The 15,971-nt window shown below is 38.6% G+C and overlaps 1 protein-coding gene across 5 annotated transcripts in view; it reads left to right on the forward strand.

The window, feature by feature from the left end:
• The window catches only part of cwc22 (CWC22 spliceosome associated protein homolog), a 59,597-nt gene that overhangs the window by 12,533 nt on the left and 31,093 nt on the right, over positions 1 to 15,971 (forward strand). The window contains exons 3-12 of one of the 5 annotated variants that reach the window (XM_049484661.1): positions 1,231 to 1,433; positions 2,121 to 2,176; positions 2,368 to 2,439; positions 3,284 to 3,538; positions 7,089 to 7,217; positions 8,574 to 8,742; positions 9,578 to 9,631; positions 10,300 to 10,435; positions 13,933 to 14,139; positions 15,107 to 15,169. In XM_049484661.1, the coding sequence (XP_049340618.1) occupies positions 1,231 to 1,433; positions 2,121 to 2,176; positions 2,368 to 2,439; positions 3,284 to 3,538; positions 7,089 to 7,217; positions 8,574 to 8,742; positions 9,578 to 9,631; positions 10,300 to 10,435; positions 13,933 to 14,139; positions 15,107 to 15,169 (1,344 nt within the window). Of the gene's footprint in view, positions 1 to 1,230; positions 1,434 to 2,120; positions 2,177 to 2,367; positions 2,440 to 3,283; positions 3,539 to 3,639; positions 3,688 to 3,800; positions 3,849 to 3,923; positions 3,994 to 5,164; positions 5,212 to 7,088; positions 7,218 to 8,573; positions 8,743 to 9,577; positions 9,632 to 10,299; positions 10,436 to 13,932; positions 14,140 to 15,106; positions 15,170 to 15,971 lie in introns of those variants that run through there. The other 4 variants (XM_049484664.1, XM_049484663.1, XM_049484662.1 and 1 more) reach the window with 4 other exon arrangements.

A 15,971-nucleotide genomic window follows, 5' to 3' on the forward strand; every position in this document is an offset into this window, starting at 1 on the left:
TTTTGATGCCATGCATTAAATCACACACCGCCACATCAATCACTCGCTCATCAATCACTCAGCGTGTCCTTGTTGCTCGTCCTGTCAGGATGTTTCACACCTGAAAGTAGGAACTGAGGGACTAAAGCTACATGTGTGTTTTAGTTACATTTTATTCTGTACTGTATTTAGTCTGGTTAGTTTTCTTTAGTTTCACCTGAATTTGCTGCACTTTTGATTTGTGGTGGATTTTTGTTACATTACATTTTTATTTTATTTTGTCTTGTTACAGTAAGTTACTGTTAATGAAATAGACAGCGTTATTTTGTTTCTACTGAATGCACGAAATTAGTATATTTATACTAAATAAAACCTAATTAAAAACTACTAATTAAAACTATTACTAAAGTATTGTGATACTATTTTAGGGCTATATCGCCCAGCCTTACTGCAAACCAACCAGACCATGGTTTAACCATCTGTCCTGTCCACTGTCTGTCCCTCCCTGTCTTTCTCATCCACCCTCTGTCCTGTCAACCGTCTGTCCCTCCCGGTCTGTCTCGTCAACTGTCGGTCCTGTCCTCCGTCTGTCCCTCCCTGTCTGTTCTCTCCACCGTCTGTCCCTCCCTGTCTGTCCCGTCCACTGTCTGTCCCATCCACCGTTTGTCCCTCCCTGTCTGTCCCGTCCACTCTCTGTCCCATCCACTCTCTGTCCTGTCCACTGTTTGTCCCATCCACTCTCAGTCCCTCCCTGTCTGCCCTGTCCACCGTCTGTCCCGTCCACCGTCTGTCCCTCCCAGTCTGTCAGTCCCTCCCTGTCTGTCCCGTCCACTCTCTGTCCCGTCCACTGTCTGTCCTGTCCACTGTCTGTCCTATCCACCCTCTGTCCCTCCCTGTCTGTCCCTCCCTGTCTGTCCCGTCCACCGTCTGTCCCTCCCTGTCTGTCCCGTCCACTGTCTGTCCCGTCCACTGTCTGTCCCTCCCTGTCTGCCCTGTCCACCGTCTGTCCCGTCCACTGTCTGTCTTTCCCGTCCACCGTCTGTCCCTCCCTGTCTTTCCCGTCCACCGTCTGTCCCTCTCTGTCTGTCCCGTCATCCGTCTGTCCCTCCCTGTCTGTCCCTCACCCGCTGTCCCTCCCTGTCTGTCCTGTCAACCGGCTTCCTCTCACTGTCTGTCCCGTCCACAGTCTGTCCCTCACCGTCTGTCTCTCACAGTCTTTCCCTCACGCTCTTACTCTGGCTGTGTTTTTAGAGAGGGACAGTCGTCCTCCTGCAGAGAGAGGAGCAGATGAGGAAGAGGAACCTGGTGAAGCTTCTTCTAGAGAGGAGAGTCCAGAGAAAACCTCCAGACCAGCGTCCGGCGCCGAGTCCGGAGGATCCGACAGCGACAGCAGTGAGGAGGACAGTGATGACGGAGCCAAACGCAGGATGAGGAGCAGCGTCGCTCATATCCGGGTCTGTAGATCCTCCAAATACCAGAGAACGTCCTCACAGTTCCATCAGATGATGTGAGAAAAACAGCGCAAGAGAGGGAGACAGCGCAAGAGAGGGAGACAGTGGGAGAGACAGTGTGAGAAAGTGAGAGACTTTGCGAGAGACAGTGTAAGAGAGGGAGACAGAGACAGTGAGAGAGGGAAAGACATTGAGGGGGGGAGACAGCACAATAGAGGGAGAGACTGTGCAAGAGACTATGTGAGAGACAGAGACAGCACGAGAGAGAGTAGGAGACAGCATGAGAGATAGTGAGAGAGTGCGATAGACAGTACGAGACAGGGAGAGACAGCACAAGACGGAGGGAGAGGCAGTGGGAGAGACAGCGCAAGTGAGCAAGAGGGGGAAAGACAGCAGGAGACAGCGCGAGTGAGACGGAGAGAGATGGTGCGAGAGAAGAAGAGACAGAGACAGCGCAAGAATAAATAATTTTTAGAATGATTAAGAAACATTTATATTTAAAAATTAAAGAAAAAAAATTGATTGTGGAAATCTGCACAGTTATGTAAAAACTAAAAACTCTTAAGTTAAAACTGCTCTGCTTTATTTTTATACATTCTTTTATTTAGATTTTCAGTAAATGCTGTTTTTTTGTGTGGGTATTTTACGCATGTTGTTTGTGATGTTTGTTTTTTATTGTTTTTTTTTCAGCGCGGATCCCAGAACGAGAGCAGCAGACCCAGACCAAGGAGTTCCTCCACAGACAGGTAAAATCTCTAATGCAGATTATACTACAAAATTATACATAAATGAATAAATAAGTCTAAAAAAGGTCTTATCTGAAATCTGACACCTTAAAATTAAGATCTTGAAAATACTTTAAATTAGCCAGAAAAAAACTAATAAATTTACTGTAATATTAATTAATTGATTGATGTTTGTTCTCTGTGTTTTACAGGGATGGGGGTGGGAGGTCCCGCTCTCGATCCAGATCCAGATCTCCACGCAGTTACTCAGACAGAGGGCGCTGGTGAGCCACATACCAGTCTAACCATCATTTCTAGCCTTCCTTTGTGTTTTTATAGTGTTTTTTAAAGATTTATCGTGTTTATATTACAAAAAGAGAGTATAGATACTTAACAAAACATATTTATAAATATAATAATAATAATATAATGTAAAAAATAATGCTGTCACACTTGTATTATATATTTTTTGCATTATAAATATGGACAAATCAGTTATGCATCTGTGTTGGATGATGCTGTTACTATTAATACTAGATGTGTGCTGTATCTTATCATATATGCAATAATATTGGTATTTAGTTTCTATACTTATAGTTATATGCACGTTAGTCCGACCCAGCTGTTAAATAAACCCCATTTGTTTGAGCTAAACTGCTGAAAAGGCGCAGTTTAATCTGATATATTAGCGAGATGATGCTAATTACCACAGTTATAAACAAACACTGTGTTCATGCTGTTTACACAAAAAGCAAGTCTTTATGATGCATCAAGAGCCACGGTATCCAGGGTAATGTCAGCATACCACCAAGAAGAACCAACCACATCCAACAGGATTAACTGTGGACGCTGTAAGAGGAAGCTGTCTGAAAGGGATGTTCGGGTGCTAACCCGGATTGTATCCAATAAACATAAAACCACGGCTGATCAAATCACGCAGAATTCAATGTGCACCTCAACTCTCCTGTTTCCACCAGAACTGTCCGTCACCACAATCAATTACTGTGCTCTAAAACCAGGTGTTTCAGTTTCATTCTCCAACTCCTGTACATATATCCTTTAAGTGGTTAATTATGGGAAATGATGTTTTTTGGTGGATCTCTCTGATCAACTCTCTCCTCCGATCAGGTCTCGGGATCGGGACCGGGGTCGGGATCGAGGGGAGCGGCGGTACAGTCGGGAGCGGGACGAGCGGCGGTCGGATCGGGACCGACTCCGGAGGGGCAGGACGTCCCCCCCGACCCAGACGGAGCCCCCTGCGGAGGAACCGCCGCTGAAGAGGAGGAAAGAGGAGCTGGACCCCATCCTGACCCGAACCGGAGGAGCTTATATCCCCCCCGCCAAACTCCGCATGATGCAGGCCCAGATCACCGACAAGAGCAGGTTATACACTACACACACTGTACACACACTATACACACACACTATACACTCTACACACTATACACTCACACTATACACTCACACTATACACTATACATCCCCCCCGCCAAACTCCGCATGATGCAGGCCCAGATCACCGACAAGAGCAGGTTATACACTACACACACTGTACACTATACACTCACACTATACACTCTACACACTATACACTCACACTATACACTCTACACACTATACACTCACACTATACACTATACACCCCCCCTGCCAAACTCTGCATGATGCAGGCCCAGATCACCGACAAGAGCAGGTTATACACTACACACACTGTACACTATACACTCACACTATACACTCTACACACTATACACTCACACTATACACTCACACTATACACTATACATCCCCCCCGCCAAACTCCGCATGATGCAGGCCCAGATCACCGACAAGAGCAGGTTATACACTATACACACACTATACACACATTATACACACTATACACACACTATACGCTATACATACACACTATACACACACTATACACACACACACTATACACCCCCCTGCCAAACTCCGCATGATGCAGGCCCAGATCATCGACAAGAGCAGGTTATACACTATACACACTATACACACACTATACACTATACACACACTATACACACACTATACACACACAATGCACTATACACTCACTATACATACACTATACACACACTATACACTATACACTCACTATACATACACTATACACACACTATGCACTATACACTCACTATACATACACTATACACACACTATACACTATACACTCACTATACACACACTATACGCTATACATACACACTATACACACACTATACACTATACACACACTATACGCTATACATACACACTATACACTCACTATACACACACTACGCTATACATACACACTCTACACACACACTATAAACACACTATACACACACAATACACTATACATACACTATACACACACTATACACTATACACTCACTATACACACACTATACGCTATACATACACACTCTACACACACACTATAAACACACTATACACACACAATACACTATACATACACTATACACACACTATACACTATACACTCACTATACACACACTATACACTATACACACACTATACACTATACACTCACTATACACACACTATACACTATACACACACTATACACTATACACACACTATACACTATACACTCACTATACACACACTATACGCTATACATACACACTATACACACACTATACGCTATACATACACACTATACACTCACTATACACACACTATACGCTATACATACACACTATACACACACACTATAAACACACTATACACACACAATACACTATACACTCACTATACACACACACACTATACACACACTATACGCTATACATACACACTATACACACACACACTATACACACACTATACACACACTATACACACACTATACACACACAATACACTATACACTCACTATACACACACACACACTATACACACACACAATACACTATACACACACTATGCACTATACACACACACTATACACACACACTATACAAACACTATACACCCCCCCCACCAAACTCCGCATGATGCAGGCCCAGATCACCGACAAGAGCAGGTTATACACTATACACACACTATACACTATACACTCACTATACACACACTATACACACACTATACACACACTATACACACACTATACACTATACAAAAAATGCCGATATTTTGCCCAGCGGTTGAGCCGCAATATGATCATACATCAGCTGGAGAAGGAATACTAATACTATAACTCCAGTTTCTAAGAGATATACGAGCTGTACAGGACTAGAATAGTAACGTCGGCTAAGCTAACTTAGCCTTAGCATTTGTTTGTTTACTAAAAGTATGGCTGCATTTCTCTTTGTGTTTCTGTGTCTGTGTCAGTTGTTTAAATTACTGATATAAACAGTACAGAATACAGTGTAACACACAGATAAAGCTCTGTTCAGACTCCGCAGTCTGAGCTGTTGTAAAGTCTCAGGGCTGAAGTTGTGAAGATCAGTGAAGGGCAGCGGCTGAGAGAACAGAACCGGCCGTGTTCTGAGACCCGTCAGCACTTTCAGCTCGACCCGCCGGGTCTGTAAATTCTGCCCTTTAAACAGAGCCGCCGTCCGGAGTCGGTTACCCTGCAGTAAAGGAGAGAAGCAGAAATTTAAGAGCGGCCGTGTTAACGGATCTCACTCTACACTATAAACTATAAATATCATCAGTCTGAGAGAACAGAGACCCACTCCACCTCTAATCTAAAGATTTAACTGCATCACTATTCTATACACATTATACACACAAAAGAGTTGGGACACCTGCTGTTTTACTGTCTCTACTTTCTAAAGAAGAATCTCTAATATCGATGCACGATAATATCTCAAGCTGGGTATCATTTAAAATGTTTAATATCAATGCCAATACTATACTTTGAAATAGATTCTGATATGCAAACAGTACTTTTTAAATTCTAACCAATAAATGCAAAAAGTGATAATTATTCTTACACAGTGTATTTATTTATTATTTATTATTGACAGCCGTCATAAATAATCTCATTCTCGTACTGTCACCTGGAGAGACTCCATCTGTCTGAATCTTGTTTAAATGAAAAAAAGAGAGTGAGCAAGAGTGAGAGAGCGCGAGTGAGAAAGAGAGAGCAAGAGACGCCGCGAGTGAGCGAAAGACAGCAGGTAACAGAGCCAAGTGACCGACGTAAGTGAGAGAGGGAGAGACAGCGCGAGTGAGATGGGGAGACACAGTGCCAGAGAAGGAAAGACAGTGAGAAAGAGAGTGAGCGAGAGGAAAAGTCAGCGTGAGAGAAAACAAAAAAATAAGCACAAAAGGTAACAGATGGCGCGAGTGAGTGAGAGACAGCAAGTGAGACAGCGAGTGAGAGACAGCACGAGTGAGACAGAGCGAGTGAGTGAAAGACAGCAAGTGAGACAGTGAGTGAGAGACAGTGTGAGTGAGACAGTGAGTGAGAGACAGCGCGAGTGAGTGAGAGACAGCGCGAGTGAGTGAGAGACAGCGCGAGTGAGTGAGAGACAGCGCGAGTGAGTGAGAGACAGCGCGAGTGAGTGAGAGACAGCGCGAGTGAGTGAGAGACAGCGCGAGTGAGTGAGAGACAGCGCGAGTGAGTGAGACAGAGCAAGTGAGTGAAAGACAGCGAACAAGAGACAGCGCGAGTGAGACAGAGCGAGTGAGTGAAAGACAAGAGAGAGGGAGCATGAGTGAGCGAAAGAAAGAGTACAAGTAAATGAGAGAGAGAGAGAATGAGAGAAAAGTCCTTACAGCCAGAAAAAGGTTGTGAGACCTACCAGACAACCCTGTGTAATGATTTAGTATATGGAGCTCTGCGGGACACGTAGCAGAAGCACACTGATTATAATGTTATAATATTTGTCTTCTCCCCACAAAAGAAAAAAAATATTATTTAATGTTTTATATTTAATGTTTTATTAACAGTCTGGCGTATCAGAGGATGAGCTGGGAGGCTCTGAAGAAATCCATTAACGGTTTAATCAACAAGGTGAACGTCTCCAACATCGCCAACATCATCCAGGAGCTGCTGCAGGAGAACATTGTGAGGGGCAGGTAAAAAAAAACACGTACTGAATAATTCTTCTGTTTTTAATATGAAAAGATACGTCCTGAGGATATATCTAGTGTGTACAGTACGCTAGCATTGTTAACCTGTTGGAAGCATCTTCTAAAGCAGGGGTGTCCAAACTTTTTTTGTTGGGGGCCAGAAGGAGAAATATATTTGAAGTCACGGGCCACAGACTCTGTAATAAAACAAATAATGAAATATACCACTTTAAATAATACATTTTCCTGATTACTTTCATTTACACACCATTTTACTTGACTTACTTTATCTTTGACAGTATTGTGTAAACTAAGATTTTTCAAATTGATGTTTAATTTCATGATGTCTCTTAATATTAAACTCCTTAATTACGGCAACTTTTAGACTCTTTGGCCCGTTTTTCTGCGCTAGAAATGCGCACCCTCTCCACTTTTAGATTCTTTGGCCCGTTTTTCTGCACTAGAAATGCGCACTCTCTCCGTTTTTAGACTCTTTGCCCCGTTTTTCTGAGCTAGAAATGCACATCCTCTCCGCTTTTAGACTTTTTGGCCCCTTTTTTTTTTCGCTAGAAATGCGCATTCGCTCTGCTTTTAGATTCTTTGGCCCGTTTTTCTGAGCTAGAAATGCACACCCTCTCCGCTTTTAGATTCTTTGGCCCGTTTTTCTGCACTAGAAATGCGCACTCTCTCCGTTTTTAGACTCTTTGGCCCGTTTTTCTGCACTAGAAATGCGCACTCTCTCCGCTTTTAGACTCTTTTACCCCATTTTTCTGAGCTAGAAATGCACACCCTCTCCGCTTTTAGATTCTTTGGCCCGTTTTTCTGCGCTAGAAATGCGCACTCTCTCCACTTTTAGACTCTTTTACCCCATTTTTCTGAGCTAGAAATGCACACCCTCTCCGCTTTTAGACTCTTTTACCCCATTTTTCTGAGCTAGAAATGTACACCCTCTCCGCTTTTAGACTCTTTTACCCCATTTTTCTGAGCTAGAAATGCGCACCCTCTCCGCTTTTAGACTCTTTTACCCCATTTTTCTGAGCTAGAAATGTACACCCTCTCCGCTTTTAGACTCTTTGGCCCGTTTTTCTGCGCTAGAAATGCGCACTCTCTCCACTTTTAGACTCTTTGGCCCGTTTTTCTGCGCTAGAAATGCGAACCCTCTCTGCTTTTAGACTCTTTGGCCCGATTCTGACACCTAGCGTTCAAACTTTGAATCTCACATTATAAAAACCTGCTTAACAGCGGGCCAACTTTCATTCTATTTTTAAAATACCGTAGTTTGGACACCCCTGCTCTAAAAGCGCTGAAATCGGGAAATCCTGGAGGAAATGTTTCACTAAAACCCGAGTGTCTGTGTTTCAGGGGTCTGTTAGCGAGGTCTGTTCTTCAGGCTCAGAGCGCCTCCCCCATCTTCACCCACGTTTACGGCGCTGTCGTCGCCATCATCAACTCCAAGTTCCCTCAGATCGGAGAACTCATCCTGAAGAGGCTCATCCTCAACTTCCGCAAGGGCTACAGGAGAAACGACAAGGTAAACCTCCGGAAACCACAGAAACTGGATATGGAGCGGGACGTGGTTTGTGGGTGTCCGGTGGATGGGACATTTCCGTTCTTCGGAACAGTGTCTAAACCTGTTTACCATTACTTATCTGTATATAGATAAGGTACTGCAAATTAGCGGTATATAATCAGTATATAATGTAAAAAAAAAAAAAAAAAAGAAGGCTACCCTCTCTTTTTGGTCTTTCGTATTATTTGAAATGTAACTAGGGACACTATTTAAATTCTGTAATTGTGTGTTAAGCAGCTGTTTAGGTGCAGTTTAACCTGATTTATTACCCAGAGATGATAATACATTACCATAGCTATTAACTAATTCAGCTCTGCTGCTGCTGCTCCATGCTAAGCTGTTTCACACTGAAGAGATTGTCATATATTATGTCATATATTATGTCATTTTGTCACATTACAATATTAAAGAAAATTCCTAACAAATGTGGGAAAAAAAAACATCTGAACATCTGTTCTTGGTTGACGTACATGTTTTTGCTAAGCAAACAGAAATGGGAAAAGTTTTTAATTAGTTTCAATTAAAAATTGTACTAGAATCCGAATATATAAATAAATATATATTCTATTTATGAATAAATAAAAAAAACGTAAAATAAAAATGCTGTTTTTAAACAAATGTACATACTGGCTTATCGATGTTAATGCACTTTTCTTGGCCAATATTCAACTTAAAATCATCAATGGTCTTTGATCTTTAATGGGTAATAAATTTTTTTTTTATCAGATTATGCAGCTTTTTATACAGTTTAATACGCATCATCTCATGATTTTTATCTTGTTTTGTTGTTTTACAGCAACAGTGTCTCACAGCCTCCAAGTTCGTGGCTCATCTCATCAATCAGAACGTGGTGCGTACTGCAACTTTTCATCTGTGAATGTAATGTAAAAGGTTTTCACAAATATTTAATATATATTTAATGTATATTTGTGTGTTTTATTTGTTATTTAGGCTCATGAGGTTCTGTAAATGTAGTATGAGTGGTTTGCACATATATTTATAATATATTTAATGTATATTTGTTTGTTTTATTTGTTGTTATTAAGGCTCATGAGGTTCTGTAAATGTAGTATGAGTGGTTTGCACATATATTTATAATATATTTAATGTATATTTGTTTGTTTTATTTGTTGTTATTAAGGCTCATGAGGTTCTGTAAATGTAGTATGAGTGGTTTGCACATATATTTATAATATATTTAATGTATATTTGTTTGTTTTATTTGTTGTTATTAAGGCTCATGAGGTTCTGTAAATGTAGTATGAGTGGTTTGCACATATATTTATAATATATTTAATGTATATTTGTTTGTTTTATTTGTTGTTATTAAGGCTCATGAGGTTCTGTAAATGTAGTATGAGTGGTTTGCACATATATTTATAATATATTTAATGTATATTTGTGTGTTTTATTTGTTATTTAGGCTCATGAGGTTCTGTAAATGTAGTATGAGTGGTTTGCACATATATTTATAATATATTTAATGTATATTTGTTTGTTTTATTTGTTGTTATTAAGGCTCATGAGGTTCTGTGTTTGGAGATGTTGACTCTGCTGCTGGAGCGTCCCACTGACGACAGTGTGGAAGTGTCTATAAGCTTCCTGAAAGAGTGCGGCCTCAAACTCACCGAGATCTCCCCCCGCGGCATCAACGGTACACCACACCCCCCAACTTCTGTTTTATCACCTCGTTGATTCTTTTAAAGTCTGTAGTTTTAAATAAGATCAATTCACACTCAAATAACAGCATTTAAAATAAATTAAATCACGATCAGTGGATAAATGCTTAATTGCTAATATGGCCAAGGTTTGAAACCGATTCTTTATGGCTACGTTCACATTACCAGGCTAAAATGATTTAAATCAGATTTTTTGCTCAATGTGGCTCAAATCTGATTTTTTCATGGCTGTGTAACGGGGCCAAATCAGATTTAAATCACTTATACATGTGTTCCCAAATAGGATACGTATCCGATGCACCAGTGTGAACAGTCAAATCAGAATTCATGCGTCTTTTTGCTTTTACGCATTAGCATGAGCGCTACGTGCTTCTCTCTCTTACCCACACATCTCTTGGTGCAGAAAGAAAAAGCTAAATAATACGGACTAACACTTTACAGGGTTCCCGTGGGTCCTTAAAAAGTCTTAAAGGCGAGCTAGCTAACGTTACTGAGGAAAAAATAGGGTTAGCGGAGAGATAGCTAACATAAGCCTCAAGCTAGCTGACATGCTAACATGTTCTGCATCACAGTGGAACAAAATTGAAAAAGAAAGGTCTTAAAAAGATTTTAAAAAGCTTTAAATTTGACTTTTAAAATGGTGCAAGAACCCTGCTTTCATATGAATCACTGCTCTGTTGCGGAGCATGCATGCCACTTTACGTTCAGACAAATATCAGATATGGATCAAATTTAAAAAGATTGTATAAAAATGCTAAACTAAACATCAGATTTGGTCAGAAAATCAGTTTTGGACACTTTTACCTGCAGCCTAATAGACCGTGTCTGTTATAAATCATTTCTCAATAATTCTGCAATTTAAATTACCCACAGCCTTTTACACTATAGCGAGGTGCTGTGCTTTATTTCTGTATTTCACATTTTCTGGTCCATTTTTGCACTAAATCTCAGTTTAATTTGCTAATTGACATATATATGTATTGTTTAAACATTATTGTTCCTTGATAAATAATAATACGTTACGTAATAATACGTTAAAATGCAGCTCAAAGTGCTTTACATAAAGAGAGGTAATTGTAAAAACTGTAAAAATGGCAAATAACAAAACAAAACAAAAAGTAACAACAATGTAAATGCACATATACACACATCCACGCTGAAATACAGAGTTTTCAGTTTAGTTCTGCAGCACCGTGGCTGGAGATGCATCAGCATTAGCATTCTTTTGACATTCAAAGGTGAGTATTATCAGCCTGTAGCCTGCTGCTAACCCCGGCTAGCACTGCTGGAGCAGCATTAGCTTTAGCCGCTAATGCTCCAAACTTATTGCTGGGAAAATTCATGAATCTAAGCTTACTGTAAATAAACAGAAGTACTTTACTCACCCAAATAAACCTTTTTCAGAAGAAAAAAATGTGTAGATTAACATTCAGTGCTCGTTTAACTTTAAAATAAAATATAAATGCTTAATTTCTAATATGGACAATATTTAAAACCGATCTTATTAATGTTTTCAATAATGTTGGCATGCTACTTTACAAATCTTTGATTTAAACTCATTTTTATTTATTTGTAACTTACAATTTTATATCGGGGTGTCCAGTATCGGCAGATATATATATATATATATATATATATATGTCTAATTTTACCTGCATCCTGATAGACCGAGTGTGTAATAATGTGTCTCTCCTGTATAGTAGAGGTTTAGCGGGTGTTAATAAGTGTTTAACTGGAGTTTAATCAGGAGGAACTCAGTTTAATTTGCAAATATAAATATATATATATATATATATATATATATGTGTGTGTGTGTATTGTTCACACATTATTGTTCATTGATGAAAAAAAATCTATATAATAATAATAAGCTTTATATTAAAGCACCTTTCATACTTTACAATGCAGCTCGAAGTGCTTTACAGACAGAGAGGTAATCATAACATTCAGAACATCAACAAAAAGAAAAAATAACATAAAATAATAAAAAATTGTAAAACTGTAAAAATAAAATAATAACAAATATAATAATATCAGGTAAAATTACAACATTTTGTGACTATAATATATTAAAATAAATAATATCAATTAAAATATAAAACAATAACATATAAATGTAACGCAATACATTACATATATTGATGTATAATAAAATAAATGATTCAATTATTAAAACAAAGTTTATAAAAACTCTTAAGCTGTTTTTTGAAACTGTTTACTGTTGGAGAATAAAAACAAAGTGCTGCTTCTGCTTCTAAATGATACATTTTTATAATATTTGTTTACTTTTTGGCAATTTGTAGCTAATAATAATATTTGTTTCTAAATATTCATTCCAGATTTACTTTTACTTTAACATTTGATGCTACAGTTTTTGGACTTTTGCTCAGTTTATTTTACCGTATTTTTCGGACTATAAGGCGCACTTAAAAACTTTTAATTTTCACAAAAATTGACAGTGCGTCTTATAATACGGTGCGCCTTTTGTATGGATTTTACTCGTCAGGTTGTAAGGAGCAGTAAACACACACTCCGTGCAGCGTTATACAGAGTTTCAGTGCTATACAGAGTCCAGAGCCGTGCAGCTCCGAGGCTGGAGCAGCAATAGCATTAGCTAGATGCTAACCGCTAAGCTAGCTAACTTTTTCACTGTTCAGAGATCAGTATTATCTAAATTTAGTACTTTTAATACTGCTGGAGCAGTATTATTAGAGTTAGATGCTAATCGCTAAGCGTTCACCGTTCAGAGGTGAGTTATCGGCCTGTAAGTCTGTGCTGCTTTGCCTGGCTAGCATTAGCTAGATGCTAAGCGCTAACTCTCTCTGAGGTGAGTTTTATCAGCCTGTAATCTGCTTGTTTACCGTGTTAAAACAAGCTACGGGGGACGAATCGCTAGCTAATATCTCACTGTCTTACCAGAACACGCAGGATTACTCAGTGTAACGCTGTCGTTTAAGTTTGGGTTAACTTTACTAGTTTAGGGGACTAGCTAGCGTGCTAGCGGATAGCTATGCTAACGCTGGTGCAGCAAGCCTTAGTGGAAATCTGGAAATCTAAGCTTACTGTAAATAAACTGAAGCACGTTACTCACCCAAATAAACAGTTTTCAGGAGAGGAATCTGTGTAGATTAATATCCAGCACTCGTTTGACTTTGAAAGAGCTAACGTTAGATTTGTATACTGAGACGCTCCACCGGCAAAACCCCCCCACCACCCCCCCCCCCCCCCGCCATGGCGCCACCCCTGTTCACTTTGATATAGGCACCCTTTCTAGTGTCACTTAATGCGCCTTATAATGCGATGCGCCCTATGTATGGAAAAATAGCAGAAAATAGGCGTTCTTTGATGGTGCGTCTTATAATACGGTGCGCCTTATAGTCCGAAAAATACGGTACGTTTATTTTCTATTAAGATGAGTTACTGTTTTACTCTCTTTTTTCCTTTTTTTTAACGTTATCTTATTTCCTCTCAGCGATTTTCGAGCGTCTGAGGAACATCCTGCACGAGTCGGAGATAGATAAGCGAGTGCAGTACATGATCGAGGTGATGTTCGCCATCAGGAAGGACGGATTTAAAGATCACCCCATCATCCCCGACGGTCTGGATCTGGTGGAGGAGGAGGACCAGTTCACCCACATGCTCCCGTTAGAGGACGAGTACAACACGGAGGACATCCTGAGTAAGAACAGTTTATCTAACCTGTCACAATAATTATATTATCAACTTATCGAACAATAAATGGACACTACCTCAATAATATTTGATCATTGTGATATCATCTATTGTGTTCTTTTGAATGTTTGTTCACATATATAACAATGAACAGTATTTTAGCAATACTAGACCAATACTTCAACTTCAAACAGTGTGGAATGGAGTAGGTGAAAAAAATATGTATTTTCCAAACTATGATTATTTAACATTCTGTAATATTTTAAAAATATAAGTGCTTTGTATAAATGCTGTACTATTATAATTTTGTCTTTTGAATTTAAATTCAAAATTTTAAAATGACAATACTATCGTTTATCGCAATAATTTCTGGGATGATGTATCGCCCACAAAATTTTTATCGTGACAGGCCTACATACCGAAGCTGATCCGTTGTGTTTTCCACAGTGTTTTTCCACATAATCTTTCTTGAAAATCCTTTATAAAGATGAGGATTTCATTTTCCAGCAGGACTTGGCACACTGCCCACACTGCCAAAAGTCCTAATCGGTCTTATATAATATTCTAATTTTCTGAGACACTGATTTTTGGGTTTTCATTGGCTGTAAGCCATAATCAATAATCAACAATAAAAGAAATAAACTCTTAAAATAGCTCACTCTGTGTTTCATACATCTATATAATATATGAGTTTCACATTTTCAACTGAATTACTGAAATAAAGTAACTTTTCGTGCAATAGTATATCCTTTAAAGATGATGGTCTGTAACTGAACAGCTACACTGATGATCGGTCCTGATCAGCACGAGAAGAGTCATTATCACATTAAAACACTGATACCCAGCCTGCTCTTCTTTATGGGTAATTTCCTCTGATTACATCTGTCTGCTGACCGACTTAATAGCTGCAAAACTGCAAACGAATGGCTGCAGTTACAACTCCATTTATATTTATATATTTATTTATTTAACAGACGTCTTCAAGCTGGATCCGGACTTCCTGGAGAACGAGGAGAAATACAAGACCATTAAAAAGGGTGAGTTACGGAAATTAAGAGGAATAAAGGTCATTAGACCGCTGTAGCGCTTAGAGTATTATACTGTATAGTGTATATAGAAGAGTAAATATAGTATAATATAGTGTATATATGAGTGAATACAGTATAATATAGCGTGTATATATGAGTGGATATAGTATAATATAGTGTAATATATTGTGTATATATGAGTAAATATAGTATAACATAGTGTATGAGTGAATGTAGTGTAAAATAGTGTATATAGAAGAGTAAATATAGTATAATAATATAATAGTGTATATATGAGTAAATACATTATAATGTAGTGTATATATGAGTGAACATAGTATAATATATTGTATATAAGAATAAATATAGTGTAATATATTGTATATATGAGTGAATGTAGTGCAATATAGTATAGTATATAAGAGTGAGTATAGTATAATAGTGTATATATGAGTGAATATAGTATTTATTGTATATAAGAGTGAATATAGTATAATATAGTATATATAAGAGTGAGTATAGTATAATATATCATATATAAGAGTGAGTATAGTGTAATATAGTATATATGAGTGAATATAGTATTTATTGTATATAAGAGTGAATATAGTATTTATTGTATATAAGAGTGAATATAGTATAATATAGTATATATAAGAGTGAGTATAGTGTAATATAGTATATATGAGTGAATATAGTATTTATTGTATATAAGAGTGAGTATAGTATAATATATCGTATATAAGAGTGAGTATAGTGTAATATAGTATATATGAGTGAATATAGTATTTATTGTATATAAGAGTGAGTA

Source organism: Astyanax mexicanus, chromosome 11 (assembly GCF_023375975.1).
Source record: "Astyanax mexicanus isolate ESR-SI-001 chromosome 11, AstMex3_surface, whole genome shotgun sequence".
NCBI lineage: Eukaryota > Metazoa > Chordata > Actinopteri > Characiformes > Acestrorhamphidae > Astyanax > Astyanax mexicanus.